Source organism: Ornithorhynchus anatinus, chromosome 3, assembly GCF_004115215.2.
Source record: "Ornithorhynchus anatinus isolate Pmale09 chromosome 3, mOrnAna1.pri.v4, whole genome shotgun sequence".
NCBI classification, from domain to species: Eukaryota; Metazoa; Chordata; class Mammalia; order Monotremata; family Ornithorhynchidae; genus Ornithorhynchus; species Ornithorhynchus anatinus.
The window spans coordinates 21,125,599-21,147,389 of NC_041730.1; the positions used below are offsets into that span (position 1 = coordinate 21,125,599).

A 21,791-nucleotide genomic window follows, 5' to 3' on the forward strand; every position below is an offset into this window, starting at 1 on the left:
CCACCCCTCCTGCCTTTGTCTTCAGATCCCATTCTAGAGGGGACCCTCTGTCGTCCTCCTCGTCTTCTCCGGCTGGGGTGGTCCTCCTCTCGTTTCTTCCTTCCTTTCTCCCTCTGGTCCATTGGGCTCGCCTCTCTCCCTCCCTCCTCCCCTTTCCCTTCCTTCCTTCCTTCTCTTTCCCTCATCCTGCCTCCCTCCCATCTCTCCGCATCTGGATCCCCATCTCCATCTCCCTCCGTCTGGTCCTTCCTCTCCCGTCCTGTCCCCTCCCCCGCCCCCCGAGGCGGATTTTGTGGGCGCAGAGCCTCGTCAGTGCGCAACGCTCCGCTCGCCCGGGCGCCCGTCCAGGGCCGGGATCTCCTGGGACCCCGGGGTCGGGGGGCTGGGCCCTGGGGCCGGGCCCGAGGACTGGACCGGATCACGGCCTTTCTCCCGGAGGCAGGTGAGTCCCGAGGGCTTTTATCTCGAAGGGGGGATGATGATGATGATGATAACGATGATGATGTGCCAAGCACCGTGCCGGACCCCTGTTACCCAGGAGGTGGGAAGAAGGGGGAGGAGAAGACCGGGCAAGGGTTGTTTTTTTTGCCCCCTCCACCTGCGCGCTGGGGGATGGGGAGAAGGGGATGCTTTGAATCCGAAAAGGTTGGAGGAGGGAGTAAGGGGTTTTCTCCCAGGAAACCAAAGGATCGGAGCTTCTCCCGCAGTGGGGAGAACTTTCCCCTGCCAGGGAGCTGAACCTGGGAGGGGACTTTTCCCAGCGCTTAGAACAGTGCCTGGCACATCGTAAGGGCTTAACAAATACCGTAATTAGAATTATTCTTCCATTAAAAGGGAGAAGGCAGGAACTTCCCCCTCCCCTCCTCAAAACGCACGCCCCTTCCCCAGGGGAGCCAGGAGCGGGTCTCTGGCAATCTGATTTGTATTGATGTCAGTCTCCCACCCCACCCCTAAAACTGTGAGTTGGTTGTGGGCAGGGATTGTCTCTCTCTATTGCTGTTGTGTACTTTCCCGAGCGCTTAGTACCGTGCTCTGCACACAGTAAGCACTCAAAAAATGTGGTTGAATGGATGAAGGGGGAAGGGGGAGAAGGTAAGGGGTTTCCACCCCTCCCCTGGTTCCCTGGCAAGCTTCTCCCTTGGCTGGTGATGAGGGGGTGGGGGCCAGGTGTGCGAGGTCCAGGAAGGAGGGTCCCTGGGAAGGGGAGGTGGGGCTGATGTGGGGGGCTGCTGTGAGCTCTTCATCCTGGTTGCAGCTCAAGATGAGCTCAAGAGGATGGGCGGGGGAGGGGCGAGGGGGGGCGAACACCTTCTGTGGATGTGAGTGACCCCAGGAAACCCGGGCTGAAGGGCAGGAGTCCTCCTTCTGCTCTGGAGTTTGCTGCATTATTCTTCTCCTCCCAGTTCCCTCTCTTTGTGTCTATTTAAGTCTCCCCTTAGGGGAGGGGAGAGGAAGAGGGGAAAGGAGCTATCCCCAAGATCCCGAATCCCATTCCTCCCTTCTCACTGTATTTCATCCTCACCCCATAGCCCCCTTCCCCACGCCCCTCCTCCGGGAAGGACCGGGATCCTACTGGATTTGAAGCAAAGGCCCCTGCACGCAGGGGTGGGAGGTCAGCGGAGCTGACAGAAGCTGGGGGGCGGGGAGGGGCAAGAGGGAGTCCGGGGATCCTGGCCAAGGGGAAGGGGCTGGGGCTAGTAGACTCCCTTGCAGCTCAGAGGACCCTGCACTGTACCTTTTTCTTTTTATTCAGTGTTTTCTCCGGCACGGTGTGTTTGCAGAGCGGGTTTGGAGGTTCACCTCCTGCATTTCCCCTCACACTGTTGGATTTGTTTCCCCTCAGATTTGCGGATGGGAAAACTGAAGCCCAGAGAAGGGCAGTGGTGGGTCCTCAGATTTGTCTGGGGCTCTGACCCTCGAGCAGTGCTTTGGGGTCCAGGCTGGGAGGCCGAAAGAGAGGGGCAGGAGCTGGAATGGAAGGAAGTGGGAAGAGATCTGAGGGCTGGTAAAATGGTCCAGTAAAACGGTCCAGCCTTTGCTTTTTCTTTTTTTAATGGTATCTGTAGAGCATTTACTGTGTGCTAGGCATTGTACTGAGCCCTGGGGTAGATAAAAGCTAATCAGGTTGGACACAGTCCATATCCCATGTGGGGCTCACAATCATTCCCCATTTTACAGATGAGGGAACGGAGGCACAGTGAAGTGACTTGCCCAAGGTCACAGCCGGCAGGTAGCGGAGTGAGGATTAGGATCCATGTCCTCTGACTCCCGGGCCTGTGCTCTTTCTCCTAGGCCACACTGCTTTGCGGCAACCTTGGGGACAGGGTGGCCTTGGACAGGGTGGCGGGAGGGAAGAAGGGGAGGGCTGAGGGAACAGAGAGAGCTGTCTGGCATCAGAGTTCATGAAGTTTGCTTCCCCCACTCCCCAGTACAGAGAGGAGCAGGGCACGCTTGTGGAGGTGCAGACTGCTTAACCGCCCACCTCTCACCGCCCTCTGCTCTGGGCCGAGGCTCCCGGGTCCCGTCCCCCTCCCTCCTCCCGACCTTTAGTTCCCACTGCCCTCCGTCTTCCCACAGTGGTTCTCCCCAGGCCTAGCTTAATAATAATGATGGCATTTGTTTAGGTGCAAAGCACCGTTCTAAGTGCTGAGGAGGATACAAGGTGATCAGGTTGTCCCACGTGGGGCTCACGGTCTTAACCCCCATTTTACAGAAGGGGTAACTGAGGCACAGAGAAGTGAAGTGACTTGCCCAGAGACAAGTGGCTGAGCCGGGATTTGAACCCATGACCTCTGACTCCCAAGCCCGGGCTCTTTCCACCGAGCCACGCTGCTTCCAAGTCTTTCCACAGTGACTGCTGGGCAGACTGGGCCGGAGCTGAGATCCAGGCCACGACGGGGATCAGAATCAGAGGCCGGGAGGACCGGGTCTCCGTCTGCCCCCAGGCCCCGCTGCCATGGCAGCCGGGGGGCTGAGCCGGGGAACCCCCTGCCCCGAGCGGGAGAGGAGGACCCTCCGAAGGCCAAGATCAGCCCTTTTACCTCTGGTGGATGTTCCCAAGGGCCTAGGACCCCGCTCCATAAGTAGCCAGAACTCGGTAAATGCTCCCGACAAGTCAGTCCAGTTGAGGGGGCAAAGAGGTGGTTCTCTGGAGCGATCTCGGGGCTCCCCAGGCGCCGACCTGCTTCCCAAACCCTCCACCCTTCACTCCAACCCCGACCCCCGTTCCCACCCACAACCCGTCCCCGACTTCCTTGGCCGCTGGACACCTGGGTGTTGCCTGGGGCTGGGCACCCCGTGCCCCCTCACTCCTCCATCTGATCCCAAATGCCTCCGGCCCGGTGGTCCGCGAGGAGGAGCCGGGGGGCACCCCTCTCAGGACCCCCTGGCCTCCCCCACCCCAGCCCTGCTTCTTCTCTTTCAGGCAGAATGGCGCTCTGGAGAGCTCAGCTCCTGATGGGCCTCTTCTGGCCCGCGGCCTGGGGACTGGGCCCGGGCCCCAGCCCGGAGCTCCGTTCCGCCTTCTCGGTGGCCCGGACCAGCAGCCTGGAGGGCAACACGGAGATGGCCGTGACCTTCGACAAGGTCTACGTCAACATCGGGGATGACTTCGACCCCAAGTCGGGGCTGTTCCGCTGCCGGGTGCCGGGGGCCTACTACTTCTCCTTCACCGTGGGCAAGTACCCACAGAAGAGCCTGTCGGTCATGCTGGTGAGGAACCGGAACGAGGTGCAGGCCATGGCCTTCGACGAGCACCAGCGGGCCGACCGCAAGGTGGCCAGCCAGAGCGCCATGCTGCAGCTGGACTACGGAGACACCGTCTGGCTGCGGCTCCACGGGGACCCCCAGTACGCGCTCTACAGCACCCCCGGGCCCTGCACCACCTTCAGCGGCTACCTCATCTACCCCGACACCTCCTCCTACTTCCACGGCCTCGGGCCGGCCCCGCCGCCCCACCGCGGCCCGCTCGGGGGCCTGGCGGGAGAGCGGGAGGAGGACGGGGAGGAGGCGGCGGGCCGGGCCCGGGCCCCCGCGGCCCGGCCGGACCCCCGCTCGGCCTTCTCGGCGGCTCGCTCGCAGAGCCTGGTGGGAGTGGAAGAGGCCTCCCTCCGTCACCGGCCCGTCACCTTCGACACCGAGTTCGTCAATATCGGGGGCGACTTCGACGCGGCGTCGGGCGTCTTCCGCTGCCGCCTGCCCGGCGCCTACTACTTCTCCTTCACCGTCGGCAAGATGCCGCGCAAGACGCTGTCGGTGAAGCTGATGAAGAACCGCGACGAGGTGCAGGCCATGATCTACGACGACGACCGCTCGCGCCGGCGGGAGATGCAGAGCCAGAGCGTCATGCTGCCCCTGCGCCAGGGCGACGCCGTCTGGCTCTACAGCCACCAGCACGACGGCTACGGGGCGTACAGCAACCACGGCAAGTACATCACCTTCACCGGCTTCCTGGTGTACCCGGACCCCGGACCGGCGGGCCCGCCCGGCCCCCCGGGGACCTGATCGCCTCCCTCCCGCCTGCCGTGGGGTGAGGGGAGACCGAGAATCGGAGGGGCCGGGAGGTCCGGGGGGAGGATTGAAACGCATGCTTTGTGTGTGTGTGTGTGTGTGTACACGTGTGCGTGTGTGTGCGCGCGCGTGGGTGTACGTGTGCGGGAGCCGTGCGCACACGTCAGCTTTCAGCCCCGCTACGTCCAGCTGGGGCGGGTGTCCCTTGTCGCTGTTCTAGCCCGACGTCAAAGCATGAGACCTTGGGTCAGCTAGCGCTCGCTGGGAGAGCCAGGGAGGTGGGTGGGGTGGGGAAGGGAGGGAGGTTTTGGGGGCGGGGGGGCGCTGGGTTCTGGATCAGCCAATAAAACAGGGGTCCGGCAGGCTCTGGCCACAGCGAGCCAAGCAGTTGTGTATTCCATCTGGGCTTGGGAGGAAGGCCCCTCCCCAATGGCCGAGAGAAGCCGTGCCAGCGGTGAGGGTTGGACCGATGTTTGAGGCTGGTGCGCGGTTCTGAGCTGCAGCGTGGGAATGAGCTGGAGTGGGAGGCTGGGGTCTCCGGCCAGGTGGGGAGACGGCCGGGGGGCGGAAAGGAGCGAGGGGTCGAGCGAGAGGCCGCCGCCGCCGTGAAAGCCCGGGATCCCAACAACCGAACGGTCGGTCCCCGGCAGGAGGCGAGCGGCGTGAGACGGCAGTCCTGGCGCCCTGGAGTCAGCTCCCGGGCCAGATCTCGTCTGCTCTTCCCTGGACGGGGTCAGTCCAGCCTGACTCCGAGCCTCCAGGCGCCCAAATATCCCGGCTGCCCCGGCCTCCTTCCTCCCCAGTTATCTTGGGAACGGCCACCAGCCAGGGGTCGCCTCTCGCTCAAGACCGTGACCCCGAGAATCCGATTTCCACCCGGGGATCTTTTCCTCTTCCCTCCCCTGGCCTTGACCCCTGTTGTCCCGGGGCCTCCAATCCTCTCCTTAGCCTCCCTCCCCGAGGACACCAAACCGGGCTGGGCTTGGAAGACCTCTGGAACCGGACGGAGGGGATCGAAGCCGACCGGAGACCCGGGCGGGGTCCTGGGACTTCGGCCGAGGCCCCGGGCCTGAAGGACTTGGGAGCGGTGATGGGAGGGAGGGAGGGAGGGAAGGAGGAAGGGAGGGCCCGAAGGCGTCAGCCCCTTCCCGTGCCAGTGGACCGTGCCGGGGAGGAAGCCACAGCGGAGCAGCTGTGCAGAGCGCTTTACTCAGAAGATCGACATGCGGCGTCAGCTCAGCCCCCGGGTGGGGCTGCTTTCTCGGCCTTTCCGGCACCTGCCACGGTCACTGGCACAGCCCAGCGGAGCCCGGGGCCCTGCTCGATCCTACTGGCCGGTCTCCACCGGCACCCTCCCTCCTGCTCCCTCCGGGGCAGGGGCCGGGTCCCCTTTAAGGGTCTCTCCAGCTGCTTCCAGAGGGGCAGACGAATGTTGAGGAGGAGGAGGAGAGGGCAGGGGAATGACGCAGGCTGACCGGGAAAACGCCCTAGGGCTGGGAAAGGGTTCATCCTAACCCCCAGCACCTCACTGAGTTGGAGCAGGCCCTTGTCAAAGCCCTCGGGGAAATGGAGAGACCTCGTGGGCCAGGCCTGAGCTCAGCCCCTCCTGATATCCGAGCTCCCCGGCAGGGTGGGTGGCGAGGGAAAAAGTGTTCTCTTTCTGTTGCCTTTCTACCTCCCCGAGGCCCTGCAGAGGCCCCAGGGTGCCCAACCCGAGGAGAGCTCACCCGGGGCTGGGCAGGTCACCCTCCCAACGTCCCCTCTCTTCCCAAACCTCACCTCTCACTCTCCAACTCAACCCCTTCCCGGCATTTCTGGGCCTCCACCCACCCCTACCTTCCTCTCCCCCAGGAGCCAGACTGTCTTACCACTGGATCTTTGAATAATAGCCCCCCAGGGACTCCCGCGTGGACCGGAGAGGGGCGGAAGCCTAAAGAAGAAGGGAGAGGAGCCCCGGCTCCTGGGACGCCTGGGGGAGGTGGGGAGAGAAGAGGGATGAAGGGTGGGGGTGTAGGGCGTCGAAACGAAGCAGCCGGGCATTCAGCATCCAGAGTCGGGGGGGGGACCTCCTGCCTGGGCCGGGGAAGGGGTGGTGAGGTCACTGTGGCGGGGGATTCAGGACTGCCCACAGGGCCAGCGGGGACGGGTGACCCTGTGGACAAAAGCCTTTGCACAGGTCCCGGAGGGTTTCCTGCACCAGGCGGAAGAAAAGCTGGATCCACTGGCCCCTCTCCTCCCCCTGCGCCGCCTGGAGCCGGTAGGCGCAGAACAAGCTGGTGAGGACCAGCTGCTCGAAGCCCACGGGGTCCAGAGGGGCGGCCTCCCGCTCCAGCTGCTGCACCCGCCGCTCCACCCCGGCCAGGCCGCTGGACGCCCGGTGATGCAGGAGGTGGGCGAGCCGGCGGCCGGAGCGCATCGACGCCAGTTCTTCGTCCTGCGGCCGGAGCTGCCCGTCGCCGTCCAGCTCCAGCCCGCCCCAGAGCAGCTGGAAAAGAAAGAGGAGCAGGAGGATGAAGGAGAGGTGGGCAGGGGGCGAGGCGGGCGGGGGGCAGAGCCGCAGACAAGGTAAGGAGGGACTTGGGAAGGGAGACCCCACACACACCCAGCAGGGGGCGGGGGGCATTGGGGTGGGCGAGGAATGGAAGAGAGTGGGACGAGGGGCCCCAGAGTAGGCCGGGGGGAAAGAGAGGGCGGGAGGCGGGATTCGGGGCCTGGGGGGAAGGGGTCGGAGAGATAGCCTGGGTTGTTCCCCTAGTGCCCCACACCTGGAATGCCTCTCCTTCCTGTTTAGGGGGTCCCCCCACTCCAACCTCTTCCACTTTGGTTGCCCGTTCCACCCTCCCTCCCAACCGCAGAGACTCCCGCCCCAGTCCAGTGACCTCAAACATCACGTCCACGTCCTCTGGCTCCTGGGGAGAATGGCTGCTGCCAGCATTGGCCGTGGACTCGCCTGGGAAACCCAAGTAAGACACGGGGAGTGAGGGTCTCTGTCTGGCCCCTCTGGACCCCGGCCCTACTCTGCCCTCGATCAATCGATCAATGGTATTTATTGAGAGCTTACCGTGTGCGGACCACTGGACTAAGCGCTTGGGAGAGTACAGTAGAACAGTAAACACATTCCTTGCCCACAGTGAGCTTACAGTCTAGAGGGGGAGATGGATGTTAATATAAATTACAGATAATAATGATGGTATCTGTTAATAATAATATTGACATCTGTTAAGCGCTTACTACGTGCCAAGCACCGTTCTAAGAGCTGCGGTCGATACAAGGTGATCAGGCGGTCCCACGTGGGGCTCACACTTCATCCCCGTTTTACAGATGAGGAAACTGAGGCCCAGGGAAGTGAAGTGACTTGCCCAAAGTCACACAGCTGACAAGGGGCAGAGTCGGGATTAGAACCCACGAGCTCTGGCTCCCAAGTCCGGGCTCTTTCCACTGAGCCTCGCTGCTTCTCTGTACGTGTAGATGTGTACATGAGTGCTGCGGGGCTGGGAAGGGAGAGGAATAAAGGGAGGAAGTCAGAGCGACGCAGAAGGGAGTGGGAGAAGAGGAAAGGAGGGCCTAGTCTGGGAAGGCCTCTTGGAGGAGATGGGCCTTCGATAAGACTTTGAAGGTAGGGAGATGATGATGATGATGATGTTGGTATTTGTTAATAATAATAGCAATGTTGGTATTTGTTAAGCGCTTACTATGTGCAGAGCACTGTTCTAAGCGCCGGGGTAGATACAGGGTCATCAGGTTGTCCCACGTGGGGCTCACAGTCTTCATCCCCACTTTACAGATGAGGGAACTGAGGCACAGAGAGGTGAAGTGACTTGCCCACAGTCACACAGCTGACAAGTGGCAAAGCGGGGGTTCAAACCCATGACCTCCTACTCTCAAGCCCGGGCTCTTTCCACTGAGCCACGCTGGAGGGTAATTTTCTGTCGGATATGATGAGGGAGGGGGTTCCAGGCCAGAAGCAAGACGTGGGCGAGAGGTCGGCGGCGAGACAGACGAGATCGAGGTATACGGAGAAGGTTGGCATTAGAGGAGCGGCGTGTGTGGGCCTGGTTGGAGGAGGAGAGCCGCGAGGTGAGGTGGGACGAAGCAAGGTCACTGAGGGTTTTAAAACCCACGGTGTGGAGTTTCTGTTTGATGCAGAGATGAACGGGCCACCACCCTTGGGTCTTGAGAAGCGGGGAAACGTGGACTGAATGCTTCTGTAGGAAAATGATCCGGGCTGCAGAGTGAAGTCTGGACTGGTGTGGGGAGACCCAGGAGGCAGGGAGGTCAGCAACGAGGCTGTTAGGGTAATCAAGGTGGGCACAGGGGCAGAAAGCCCCTGCAGGGGACGGGCTGGGAAGAGCAGCTCCCGGGCCCAGCCCTCGGATCACTCCGGCCCTGGGCCATTTCGACGTCAGCTGCTGCCCGATGCCAGGGCGGCCATATCCCTCTTCCCCCCGCAGGCTGGGTGGATTGTGGAGCCCTGGGAGCGCAGCACTTATAGAAACATGCAAGAAAGCTTTTAGTACAGTGCCCGGCACATAGTAAGTGCTTAACAAATACCAGAAAAAACCCCAGAAAGCTCTGGGCGTGAGGGAAAGGCCGGCCCCACCCCGCTCGCCACCACCAGGAGGAAGAGGGCCCTCGGCCTTTACTCCGGCCTCTACGCCGGCCTTTCCTCCCCACTGTTACCGCAACCCGGCCCTCCGGCCCGGACTTCTACGCGCCTCCCTGGGCTCAAGCGGAGCCGGTTCTGAGAGGCTGGAGACTGGAAGCCTCTGGTGGTGCCCCCCTTCCTCTAGATGCCCCTTGTCAGCCCCTCCGCCGTACGGAGAAGTTACCCCCAGAGGCGGAATGATCCCGAAGGGCTCCCCACGGGCACTGGATGCAGGGAGGAGGGTGCTTGAGCTGCAGGAGGGGCAGGGGCGGGGAAGCTTCCCGCAGGATCTCCGCCGGACCCTTTTCCCTCCGCCCGTGCCCCGGGATCGGACCCGTGTGCTGGGGGGAGACCCTGGTTGTCCCCGGGTTAGGCCGCGCCACCCCCTCCCCAAGCCACCGGTGCCAGGCTGTGCCGGGTCACCCACAGCCGAGACAGCCCTGAGGCGTCTCCCGCTATCGGTCGCTAGGCCCAGCCACCGACCACCCCCAGCTCGGGCTTCTTCGGGCCGAACCGACGCCGAGGGACCGGAGGAGCCCGGGAAGGGGCGAACGAGGCCAGTCCGGCCAACGTCCCCCTCAGCCACGTGCCCGTTCCTGCCTCTCCCCCAAGCCCAGCGCACCTGCTCGGCCCCGCTCGCTCCGTTAAGCACGTAGCCTTCGAGCGGCTTCCCGTAGGCCGGCGGGTTGAGCTTCAGGAAACGAAGGAAGGAAAGGGGAGAGCGGGGGTGTGGGAGGAGGTGCAGGGGGAAGGGGGCGGGAGGATAAGGCCTACCTCTATGTCCGCGGGATCCAGCCACCAGGCAGAGCCCCAGAGCTGCCCAAGCCCAGGCTCGGAGATGCAGCCCCACGGCCATGCCACGTACCGTTCCCCTCTGCCTCTGCCGAACTGGCTCCAGCTTTTCCACTGGAACCGGGCCCCCCCACCCCACCCCCATCTGTCTCCAATGCAAAACAGGGAGGGGCTGGCCCGACTATCTCTACTCCCTCCGGGGGCACTTTCCATCCCAGATTGGAATTGAGGAATCTCCCGTTGTTTTCCAGGAAGCGGGAGCCAGATTCCCAACCTCCTGGGTCTCTTCCCTGGCCTGTTTACCCTGGCCGGGCGGCGGGGTCAGTTAATAGAAAAAAGGTTTCTGACACCAAATGGCTTCGGCGAGATCTCTCACGGAACAGAGCCCGGGCCTCGATCCGTCCTTATTTTTTGTCCTCGGCCCGGGGACATCTCAGCAGAAGGCTGACCCTTCCAATTCAGCTCATTATGGGAGGGAAAACGACCGCTAACCCGACTGTATCGTACTCTCTCAATCGCTTAGTACAGTGCTCGGCACGTAGCAAAAGCTCATTAAATACGACCGACTGATCTGGCCACTCTCCTCACGGGATCCTGTCAGCGACCCAGCCAAACCCTTTTCCTGAGGGAGGGGTGTTTGGCTGACCAGCTGGCTGAGAGGAAAGTCTGGGAATCGGGACCTGGCTTCTAATCCCGCCTCCGCCACTTGTCTGCTGCGTGACCTTGGGCAAGTCACTCCACTTCTCTGTGCCTCCGTTCCCTCATCTGTAAAGTGGGGATGAAGACGGTGAGCCCCGTGTGGGACGTGAACCGCGTGTGGGACGTGAACCGTGTTCAAACTTATCTTGTATTTACCCCATTCAGTTCAGCGGGTGGCGCGCAGGAAATGCTCAACATTTAAGGAAAAATAATCAAGTTCCCTTCAGGACCCCTGGGCTCCGAGCTGTTACCCATCCACCAACCCACCGATGGTATTGTTTACTCTATGCAGAGCGCGGGACAACACTTGAGAGTACAGTGAAGCTAGTGGGTACAACGCCCGCTTTCAAGGAGCTTCCAACCCAGAAGGGGAAACGGACGTTGAAAACGATCGAGAATGAAGATGTGTGCGTAAGAACTATGTGGGGAAGGGGATGGTTAGTACCTCGGGGCTTAGGGGGTTACGGCCTTAAAGCACATAAGTGAAGCGTTAGCACGGTAGGGAGGGAACTAGAGTCAGGGAAAGTTTCCCAGAGATGTAATTCTAGGACACTGAGGATGGGGTCGGCCAGATGATGACATGGGTCTCCCCGGTGATTGGCAGGACTGGGAGTGGGGTCACGCCCATCAGAGAAATTTCCAGCTTTCAATTCCACCCTTCGGCCCCCTAATTCTCCCAGCGCCTCCACCCCAGGCAACCCGACCCTCGCCAGCTTCTCTGGCTCGCACGCTACCACCTGATCCCGGAAGGTGTTCTCAGCTTATCCCCGGAGGTCCCGCTGCACGTTTGACGTCGGCCACTCGGAGCCCGATGCTTGGCTCTGTTCCCGGGAATCGAAGACACCTGGTCTGCCCGGGGCAGAAAATCCCAGCGGGATGTCCTTCTCGATTCCAGACGGAGGAGGGGAAACTCATTTGCTCAGATCCTTTGCCTGCTGCTAACCTTATCCCACGCCGGGGGAAAGGGCCCCCCCAGAGGCTCCCTGGGACCACTTGCTCGACCTTCCCAGACCCCCCGAGATGTCTGAGGTTCAAAAGAAGAGGATGAAATCCTGCTAGCCGAAGCAGAAACCCAGCTACGCGCTAGTCTCCTATTTCACTTCAGAAACACACCCACGTCCCGGTCGTTACCTAGAACGGCCCCCCGCCTCTCCCACCCGCCCGCTGAGGCTTCGACGGCCAAATCCACTCCCAGCTGTTAGTGACTCTCCGGGCGACCTACAAGTCTACCGTCTCCCTTTGCCAGATGAGGATAAGGCCGAACCCCGGGGCCCCCCACCTCCTTCAAGGACTTCCGTGCCCACCCACGAGACGAGATGCCAAAACACCGAGTCAGGCTTTATTTATATAAATATTCGGCTTCGGGCCGGGACATCTGTGTTTCGGAGCCTTCCGGAATCGACCTCTCCTGCCCTCTGCGGTCCGGTTCTATTTGGCTTCTGGCTTCTTGTCTCCGGCCTCGAGTCTGGGCTGGTCAGCAGCCTGGCGGTAGGCAGGGAAAGCCTCCCAGGGGCTGTTCAGGTCGAACTTGCGGAACTCCTGGGCCAACTCCACCGGTTCCGCGACCACTCGCTTCACTTCGTCGTCGTAGCGCAACTGCGGAGAACGGAGGACGCGGCCTGAATCTGGGGGGCCACCGCCCCCCCCCGGGCTGGGCGTCCCCGCCACGGCTCCGCTGGCCAAACCCTTGGGGCCGAGTGAGCCCTGGGGCTAAAGGGAAGGCCCTGCACTCCTCCTCGCTCCTCCCCGACGTCTGTCTTGCCTTGGACTCTCTCAAACTTTGGCCATAACCCCAACCCAAAGCTGAGACGGCTAGGGCCAGGTTTCCACAAACTCCACAGTTGATTTTGACCACAGAACTCTCTTCCCCATTATCTCGGGGCCGCCGGGCTCCCTCGGTGTAGTCTTTTAGGAACCGATAAGGATAAGAATGACTACACCCACCAAAATATGGCACCGTAGGGGCTACGTGACCCTGTGGGGTGAGAACGCCAGTCTTTATTTCCAAGTAACCGGCCGTCCTTTCCCTTAAGCTAAAAAAAACCTCCTGAATAATAAGACTAATAATAGTAATAATAGGCGACGGTATTAAGCGTGTACTGCATTGAAAGCGCCGTGCTAAATGCCGGAGTTGAAACGGGATAATCTGATCGGTCACAGTTCTTGCCCCGCAGTGAAATAAAATCCACCTTCTTGACTACGCCTTTCAGGAAAATCCAGACATGACTTTCCTCATTAATGGTAGGTGCTTGTGATGTAATTGCGTTTGTCCGAATGAATGTTCTCACTCCACAACTGGGAGACACACCGCTAGGGAACCCAGGAACTGTCTTCCGACAAGACGGGCCCGCCTAGACAGAACGCGCTGCGGCGCAGGAAGACCTAGTTGGGCGTCGGTGCACCTGGCCTAGTGAAAAGAGCAAGGGACTGGGTTCTAATCCCGACACGGCCACAGGGTCTACTGTGTGTCCTTGGGCAAGGCACCTAACTTCTCTGTGCCTCGGGTATCTCATCTGTAAAACGGGGATTAAGACTGTGAGCCCCATGTGGGACATGGACGGTGTCCAACCTGACTAGCTGGCGTCTACCTCAGTCTGGCACATAGTAAGCGCTAAACAAATACCATTTTTTTAAATTTAAAAAAAACCCACGTATCAGGATCCAAGTCTCCCTTAACACAGGAATCTCCAGGACCGTAGTCCCTCCAGCGTTAGAGAAAACCAAGCCTCTTCTTATAATGATAGTATGGTTGTGGTGTGGGTTAAACACTTACTATATGCCAAGCACTGGGAGAGATGCACTATAACCAGGTCGGATACAGAACCTATCCTACTCTAAGCTCACTGGGGTCTCTACTTTATGGTAATCTCCAGGCACCGAGTACAGTGCTTTGCACAGAGTAAACACTCGATAAGTATCACCGCCTGATTAGGAAGAGGTGAGAGAATAGGTATCGAATATTACAGAGGAAATTCAGGGCCAGAGAAATGACTTGCCCGCAGTCACACGGCAGGCCGATGTGGTACCCAGGTTCCGTGACTCCCGGGCCCGGGCTCTTTTCGCTAGGCCACACAGCTTCACTTGTGGCCCCAGAGCCCGGTCTGCCCAACCGAACAATGGCCGGCAGGGTTCGGGCAGCACCCGGGCTCGGCGCGCTCCCCCCCGGCCCCCCAAGACCCGGAGAGTGGCTGCGGGGAGGGGCATCCATCGCCCTACCTCCACGTAGCCAGAGAGGGGGAAGTCCTTCCGGAAAGGGTGGCCCTCAAACCCGTAGTCGGTCAGAATCCGCCTCAGATCCGGGTGGTTGAAAAAGAAGACTCCAAACATGTCCCAGATCTGGAAAGGAAAGCAGAGAGAAACACCCAGGCGCCGTGCCCCGCCGGTTCCCTCCAGACTCCGTGAGGCGGCGTCATTTCCGATCTGCCTCCCTCCCCGGCCCCCGCCGCACCGAGCACGGGACCCCGGGAACTCACCTCCCTCTCGTACCAGTTCGCGGCCTTGTACACGGTGACCGAAGATTCGATCGGAGTCAACTCGTCCGTGTACGTCTTCACCCGGATCCGCGAGTTGAAGCGAAGAGACAGAAGGTTGTAGACAATCTAAAGAGACAAACGGCGTTTGGATCGATCGGTCTTCGGTCTCGACAGAATCGGCCTCGATCTGCAACAGGAACTTGGGGAGAGGAGTCAGGCCAGGCGGGACGGAGCCGATGAAGACGTGCAGGGGGACCCCTCCGGGACGCACGGGGTCACCTTAGCCCGTTCTGGGCGGAGGATGGATCGACGTGCCCTCTGGAATTGAGGCTCAGCGCTCTGGGCTCGGAGGAGGAGGGAAGGCAGAACGGTTCGAGACACAGATCCGGTAAGAGGATAAGCGGAAGATCGGGACCGTTCTGGTTGGAATTACGTTAAAGTGGATATGATTATTTTGAGTGGGGGGGTTTTTCCCCGGTGCCCGGGCTGGGGCCAAGGAGCAGACTGGTCCCGAGGCAGCGTGAGGTCCGGTGGCAGGGTGCCAGGCACTACCGGCTCCTGCTGAGAGCTGCCGCGGCTCGGGGTGGGGACGGGGAAGGCCGGCCCACGCCCCTGGCCACCTCCGCTCTTTCGGCGCCTGGCACGGGGACCTTTCATTCGTGCGTATTTATTTGAGTGCTTACTGCGTTCAAAGCACCGTACTAAGTGCTTGAAAGAGTAAAATATAAAATAGTGACACATTCCCAGCCCACGATGAGCTTACAGTCTAGAGACCTAGGGACCTGTGAGATTCCTCTCCTCCGCACCCCGGCTGCTGCAGTTCGAGATGCCTCATCCCTCCCGTCTCCCCGCATAACGCCCCCGTCTTGACGGATCAGCCGAGGTTTCAAAGTTGCCTCGGCCTTCCCCACTGTTCCGGTGAGAGCCACCTTTTACTTTCCCCGTTTGGAGCATTTTAGGGTCCCCAAACTGCAGCCCTGGCACCTCTCTCCCCAGCAGAGTCACAATAACAATGGCCGTATTTGTTAAACGCTTTGTCAGAGGAGCGGCACGGAGAGGAGCAATAATAATAATAATGTTGGTATTTGTTAAGCGCTTACTATGTGCCGAGCACTGTTCTAAGCGCTGGGGTAGACATAGGGGAATCAGGTTGTCCCATGTGGGGCTCACAGTCTTAATCTCCATTTTACAGATGAGGGAACTGAGGCACGGAGAAGTTAAGTGACTTGCCCACGGTCACACAGCCGACAAGTGGCAGAGCTGGGATTCGAACTCATGAGCCCTGACTCCAAAGCCCGTGCTCTTTCCACTGAGCCACGCTGCTTCTCACTGAGCCACGCTGCTTCCCTAGTGGAAAGAGCCCGGACCTGGGAGTCGAAGGACCTGAATTCTAATCCCAGCGCCGCCACTTGTCTGCTGTGTGACCTCGGGTGAGTCGCTTCATTTCTCTGGGCCCCAGTTAGCTCATCTGTAAAATGGGGATTGAGACTGGGAGCCCCACTTGGGACAAGGACTTGATTTGCTTGGATCCACCCCAGCGCTTAGTACAGTGCCTGGCACATAGTAAGTGCTAAACAAACACCATCATTATTACGATTATTACGGGGCACACCACACTTGTGCTCCATTAACCGCCAGCTTCGAGAGCGATTCGCAGAGTTGGCTTCGCGTACTAAAACTCTATGACGGTGGGCACCTCAGGTAAGCGAATCTGGAATTCCAGTCGGTTCTTCTGTAACACGGAAGCGGTGTTTTGGATAGCCCTGTTGTTAAGGACTTCACATGGTATACACAACTCCATCCTTGCCTAATGACACGCTCGGGCCCTTTCGTTCATTCATCGGATCGTATTTATTGAGCGCGTGCTGTGTGCAGAGCACTGTACTGAGCGCTTGGAGAGTACAGTTCAGCAACAGAGAGAGAAACAATCCCGGCCCACACCGGGTTTACAGTCTAGAAGGGGGGAGGCGGACATCAAGTCAATTAAAAAGGCATCAATATAAATAGAATTCTAGATATATCCATAAGTGCTGTCAACTGTTACTTCCAACATCACACTGTGCACTATCCGGACAGGTGCGGTTGTGTCGGTAGAATGTTCCCTAAATCTCCAACGGAGCCCTAACCACTGTGTGTAGTTAGAAAAACCACATTATAAGAGATCTGATCGTAGTTTTCCACGAGTCGCTAAACGGGGATCCATAGGTCCTGTTTGCCACAAAAGAAATCTCATAGACACCAAAGCCCCTCCTTGCTGACGCCCAGAAAACGACGCCACACCCACCTTTTCAAGGGAGAAGCAGTGTGGCCTAGTGGAAAGAGCATGGGCCTGAGAGCGAGGAGACCTGGGTTCTAATCCCGGCTCTGCCAAATGCTTGCTGTACGACCGTGGGCAAGCCACATGCCTCATCTCTCCTGTTCTACCTCCTACTTAGATCGTGAGCCCCATGCGGGACAGGGACTGTGTCCAACCTAATTCGCCTGTATCTACCCCAGACCTTAAAACGGTGTTTGATTGCTAACAAATAGCATAAAAAAAAAGAAGCTGATTTTACTGACAAGGCACTGAGATGATGCGGCAACAGATGTGTTTCCATTAGAAAGATTTGAACGATGGAAATTTGCAGTCACACTCAGACACTTCACAGATATCCCTTTTCCCTTCCCAGGATATCCCAAGTGCCCCTCCTACCTCAAAGCGGTTCTGCCGGGTTGGGACGTCGACTGCTGTCAAATCAGCCAGGGATTTGAACTGGGCATTCGTATGGTCCTTAAGGAAGGTCAGCACGGGGATCACTCCATCGGGATGGATACAGATTTCCAACTCATTGAAGCAAGATACCTGGGAACAAAACGGGAACAGAGAGCTCGCGAAAGGGGTTTCGATTCGAGAATCCTGATCTGGGGCGGAAGGTCCGGCCGCGGATGGAGAAAAGGAAGGTTTTGGAAGGCTTTCCGCTTTGCTCTCCGAAGCGACGCGGCCTACGCTTCTTCCCGGCGCCAACCGAACGCTCGGGGCCGGTGACGAGAGCGGCCCCAGAGCCGGGGGGTTGCGGGGGACAAACACGCACCGCCCGATCAACAAAAATGCCCACCAATCATGTACTTACACTAATGTCTGTCACCTCCTCTAGACTGTAAGCTCGTTGTGGGCAGGGAACGTCTCTACCAATTCTTTTGTATTGTACTCTCCCAAGGGCTTAGTACAGTGCTCTGCTCATAATAAGTGCTCGATAAATACCATTGATGATGATGATCACCGCAGGCTTCTCTGCCCTCTCTTCCTTTTCAAATAAGTGCTAGATAGATACCATTAACGATGATGATCACCGCAGGCTTCTCTGCCCTCTCTTCCTTTTCAAATAAGTGCTCGATAAATACCATTGACGATGATGATCACCGCAGGCTGCTCTGCCCTCTCTTCCTTTTCGCTTTTCCTAACTTTGAAATTCCAGGAGTAAGCTTCCCGCATTCAGAGCCTGGCAGGTTAGGATACGAGTACAGCCTGGCTAGTGATCGAGTGAAGGGGCCAACCGTTACCTCAGAGAAGCCGCTGGCAATCAGGAGACCCGTACAAGACAGAAATATCCCGCACCGCGCTACACTGCCAAGCACCTTTCACGAAGCTGAATGTGAAGTTGCTCCTGCCTGCAGGGTTTGGGAACAGGCCGGACCCAATAAGCTTCTTTTTACTTCTCTGCCCCACACGGCCAGTTTTCGCCTCACGTTAATTCAGCTCAGGAAAAGATGGTTTCTTCCGGCCCCAGACCCAAAGGGTCGCCTCCCTTCTTGGCCCTTTAACCATTCGCCCCCTCTGCCTTACCTGAACTTGCTGGACGTATTTTGGGAGAATCTCGGCGACGTACTCGCCGAAAGCAGAGAGCTGCTTGTGGACTACGTTATCCTGGGATCGGACGGTAGCTGGGAAGGGAAACAGAGGCTTCTCACAGGAATTGCACAGGCGAGACAAAGCGAGAGGTCAGGCAGAAGACCTGCTGGGTCCAATTTTCTACTGGCTGGGACCCATAATCCAGGGCCGTTTTTTGGTTGTTTTTTTAAAAATGGTGTTTATTTGTTAAGTGCTTAAAGTGTGACAAGCACCGTACTAAGCGTTGGGGTGGATACACGCTAATCAGGTTGGACACAGTTCACGTCCCACATGGGCCTCACAGTCTTCATCTCCATTTCCCAGATGAGGTAACTGAGGCACAGAGGAGTCCAGGGCCTTGCCCAAGGTCACACCGCAGAGGAGCGGCACAGCCGGATCGGAACCCAGGGCCTCTGCCTCCCAGGCCCGGGCTTTATCCACCATTTCTCAGCGTGGTTTGGGGTGCAATATATCAAAAGTTGCCCGCAGGGCTCAGGATTGGCCCTGGGAAGGCAGGTAAGACAAAAACTCCAACATCGGACAGTTCCAGTGGGTGAATCAAAAACACGAGGGATAATAACGGTGGGAGATACAGAAGACAGAGGGGCTATAAACAATATTTGCAACTGAATAGCGAAGAACCTTTTTGAAGCTTTACGGAGTCGGTCAGATCGTAAGCTCCTTGGCGACAGGGATCCCGCCTCATCAACTCTAACGGCATTGGTAACTCCTCCCAAGGGTTCAGTACGGTGCTCTGCACATAGTGAGTGCTCAGTAAGTGCCACCGACTGGCCAACTAGACCCATCAAGCGGAGGCTCTTCAGGCGAGGGATAACAATAATAATAATTACGGCACCTGTTGAGTGCTTACTATGTGTCGGGCACCGTACTAGGCGCCGGGGTAGATACAAGCCAATCGGGTTGGACACCGTCCCTGTCCCACGTGGGGCTCACCGTCTCAAGTCCCCATTTTCCAGATGAGGGTACTGAGGCCCCAGAGAAGTAAAGTGACTTGCCCAAGGTCACACAGCAGACAAGTGGCGGGGCCGGGATTGAGAACCATGACCTTCCAAACTCCCCGTGCTCGCTCCACCAGGCCATGCTGCGTAGTGGACGGGAAGGGGGGGTGCTCTCTCTTCAGGGCCCGGTGACAAGAGCCCGGGCTTGGGAGTCAGAGGTCGTGGGTTCTAATCCCGGCTCCGCCACCTGTCTGCTGTGTGACCTTGGGCAAGTCACTTCACTTCTCTGTCCGTCGGTTCCCTCATCTGTCAAATGGGGATCGAGACCGGGAGCCCCATGTGGACAGGACTGGGACCCACCCGATGACCTCGCTATCCTACCCCGGTGCTCAGATCGGCGCTGGGCACCTAGTAAGCGCTTAACAGACACCATAATCGATTATTATCATTCTTTCCCGGAAGCCCCGAGTGGATGACAGTCCCGCCTCGGGATTTTGGCTCAAGGCTGGGAATGGCTCCCCTCGGTCCAAGGGAGGGCAGCTGTCGGATCCCGGCACCGCCCAGGGCCGAGGGCGGGGCAGGGGAGGGGCATCGAGAAGGCGGAAGGACGGACTCACGCCTCTTGTCGGCCGCAGAGGTCCTCCCCCGGGTGGAGAGCAGCACGGCACCTGCGGGAAGACGAGAGCTATAATTCCACTTATCTACATTAACGTCTGTTTATCTGTAAGGACGTCTGCCTCCCCCCCCACCCCCGGACCTGCGAGCTCGATGGGGGCAGGGACTGTCCCTCTTTACTGCCGTATTGCCCTTTCCCAAGCCACTTAGTGCAGTGTTCTGCACCAAGTGTGTGGCTTAGTGGCAAGAGCACAAGCTTGGGAGTCGGAGGTTGTGAGTTCTAATTCCGGCTCTGCCCCTTGTCATGGCTGTGGCCCTTGGCTTCTCTGTGCCTTGGTTTCCCTCACTGTAAAATGGGATTAAGGGCCGTGAGATCCCACCTGGGACAAACATGCCTGACAACCTCGGTGGCTGCCCCCGGGGCTTTTAGGACGCTGCTTGGCAGCATAGAGAAGCAGCGTGTCTCGGCGGTAAAGCAAGCCCGGGCTTGAAGTCAGAGGTCGTGGAGTTCTAATCCCGCCTCCGCCTTTGTCTGTTGCGTGGCCTTGGGCAAGGCCACTTTAACTTCTCTCCGCCTCACGACCTCATCCGTAAATGGGGATTAAAAACCGTGAGCCCCGCGTGGGACAATCTAATTAACCTTCGTATCTCCCCCAGCGCTCAGAAACAGTGCTCGGACACCTATTAAGCGCATAACAATACCATCAATCGCTATTATTAGTAAGCGCTGAAGAGACACCGTCATTATTCTTATTAAATACAGAGTCTGGGCTCGGGAGTCAGAGGCTGTGGGTTCTAATCCTGGCTCCGCCCCTTGTCTGCTGGGTGACCTTGGCCAAATCACTTCACTTCTCCAGGCCTCAGTGACCTCCTCTGTAAAATGGGAGACCGTGTGCCCCACGGGGGACCACCTCATGACCTTGGGCCCCCCTCAGCGCTTAGACCAGCGCTTGATACCTAGAAGGCACTTAACAAATACCATCATCGTTATTAATAATAATAAATACGAACGAGTGGGCGAATGACTGAGTGAATGAATGAATGGGTGAATGAACGAGTGAGTGAATGAATAGGTGAATGCATGAAGAAATGGATGCATGAGTGAATGAATGGGTGAATGAATGAATAGGTGAGTGAATGGGTGAATGAATGAATGAGAGAATGAATGAGTGAATGAATGAGAATGAATGAATGAATGAGTGGGTGAATGAATGAGTGAGTGAATAGGTGAATGCATGAAGAAATGGATGCATGAGTGAATGAATGAGTGGGTGAATAAACGAATAGGTGAGTGGGTGAATGAATGAACGAATGAATGAATGAGAGAATGAATGAGAGAATGAAATAAATGATAGGTGAGTGGGTGAATGAATGAATGAGAGAATGAATGAATGAATGCGAGAACGAATGAATGGGTGAGTGAATGAATGCATGCGGGATTCGCCGGGCTGAGGCTTAGGCGAGGAGGCCCCGGCATGATGATAATAATAATAAATAATAATGATAATGATGATAGTGTCGGAACGTGTTAAGCGCTTCCTCTGTGCCGAGCACCGTTCTAAGCGCTGGGGGAGCTCCAAGGTCAACGAGGTGATCGCCCGTGGGGCTCCCGGGCTTCACCCCCATTTCGCGGACGAGGTCACCGAGGCCCAGAGCAGTGCGGCGACCCGGCCCCCCCGGCCCCCCCCGCCCCCCGGCCCCCGGCGGACGAGGGGCGGGATTCGAACCGCACGACGTCGGGGCTCCCCCGGCCGGGGTCCTGGGCAGCGAGGCGCGCTCCCCACCGGCTTGGTCCCCGGCCCTGGGTCCCGCCCTCTGCGCTCACCCCGGGCCCTCGGCAGGCCTCCGCCCCTCAGCAGGCCGGATCCCCTCAGCAGGCCCCCTCCCCGGAGCAGGCCGCCGGCCGCCGCCATGACGGGACCTGCCGGGCGCGAGGGCGGAGGGGGGAGGGGGAGGGGCGAAGGGGAGCGGCAGAGGGCAGGGCGACTGGCGGAAGTAGGGCAGGGCGGGGAGGCGGAAGCGGAAGGCGCGAGGTGCGCGGGGCCGCCGCCCGCCCGGGACCCTCCGCCCCCGGCACACACGTTCCGCCCCCGCCGCCCGCCGCCGCCGCCCGCAGGCAAGGAGCCGCCGCCGCGCCGCCGCCGCCGGTGAGAGACCCGCGCCCTGCGCTGTGCCCGTCCTCGTCGTGCGGGGGGGAGGGGGCGACGGGGCTCGCCTGGCCTCGCTGCTCC

The 21,791-nt window shown here is 59.0% G+C and overlaps 3 protein-coding genes across 4 annotated transcripts; 1 reads left to right on the forward strand and 2 right to left on the reverse strand.

Moving 5' to 3' along the window:
* Positions 1 to 214: 214 nt before the first annotated feature.
* On the forward strand, positions 215 to 4,893 carry C1QTNF4 (C1q and TNF related 4). 2 transcript variants are annotated; one of them, XM_029060605.2, is made up of 2 exons: positions 215 to 442; positions 3,425 to 4,893. In XM_029060605.2, exon 2 carries the CDS (start codon positions 3,430 to 3,432, stop codon positions 4,501 to 4,503), a length of 1,074 nt encoding a protein of 357 aa, XP_028916438.1. In that variant the 5' UTR covers positions 215 to 442; positions 3,425 to 3,429; the 3' UTR covers positions 4,504 to 4,893. The 2 variants fall into 2 exon arrangements, with proteins under 2 accessions (XP_028916438.1, XP_028916439.1); XM_029060606.2 differs by having other exon boundaries at positions 222 to 442; positions 3,429 to 4,893.
* A 762-nt stretch (positions 4,894 to 5,655) lies between these two features.
* On the reverse strand, positions 5,656 to 10,022 carry FAM180B (family with sequence similarity 180 member B). Its single transcript, XM_029060607.2, has 3 exons — positions 9,929 to 10,022; positions 7,389 to 7,459; positions 5,656 to 6,994 (listed from the first exon to the last, which is right to left on the reverse strand). The coding sequence occupies exons 1-3, from the start codon at positions 10,008 to 10,010 to the stop codon at positions 6,608 to 6,610; spliced, it is 540 nt and encodes a 179-aa protein (XP_028916440.1). The 5' UTR covers positions 10,011 to 10,022; the 3' UTR covers positions 5,656 to 6,607.
* A 1,940-nt stretch (positions 10,023 to 11,962) lies between these two features.
* On the reverse strand, positions 11,963 to 21,542 carry NDUFS3 (NADH:ubiquinone oxidoreductase core subunit S3). Its single transcript, XM_007666556.3, has 7 exons — positions 21,386 to 21,542; positions 19,563 to 19,613; positions 17,942 to 18,039; positions 16,811 to 16,960; positions 14,119 to 14,244; positions 13,862 to 13,981; positions 11,963 to 12,241 (listed from the first exon to the last, which is right to left on the reverse strand). Exons 1-7 carry the CDS (start codon positions 21,471 to 21,473, stop codon positions 12,074 to 12,076), a joined length of 801 nt encoding a protein of 266 aa, XP_007664746.2. The 5' UTR covers positions 21,474 to 21,542; the 3' UTR covers positions 11,963 to 12,073.
* Between the last annotated feature and the right edge of the window lie 249 nt (positions 21,543 to 21,791).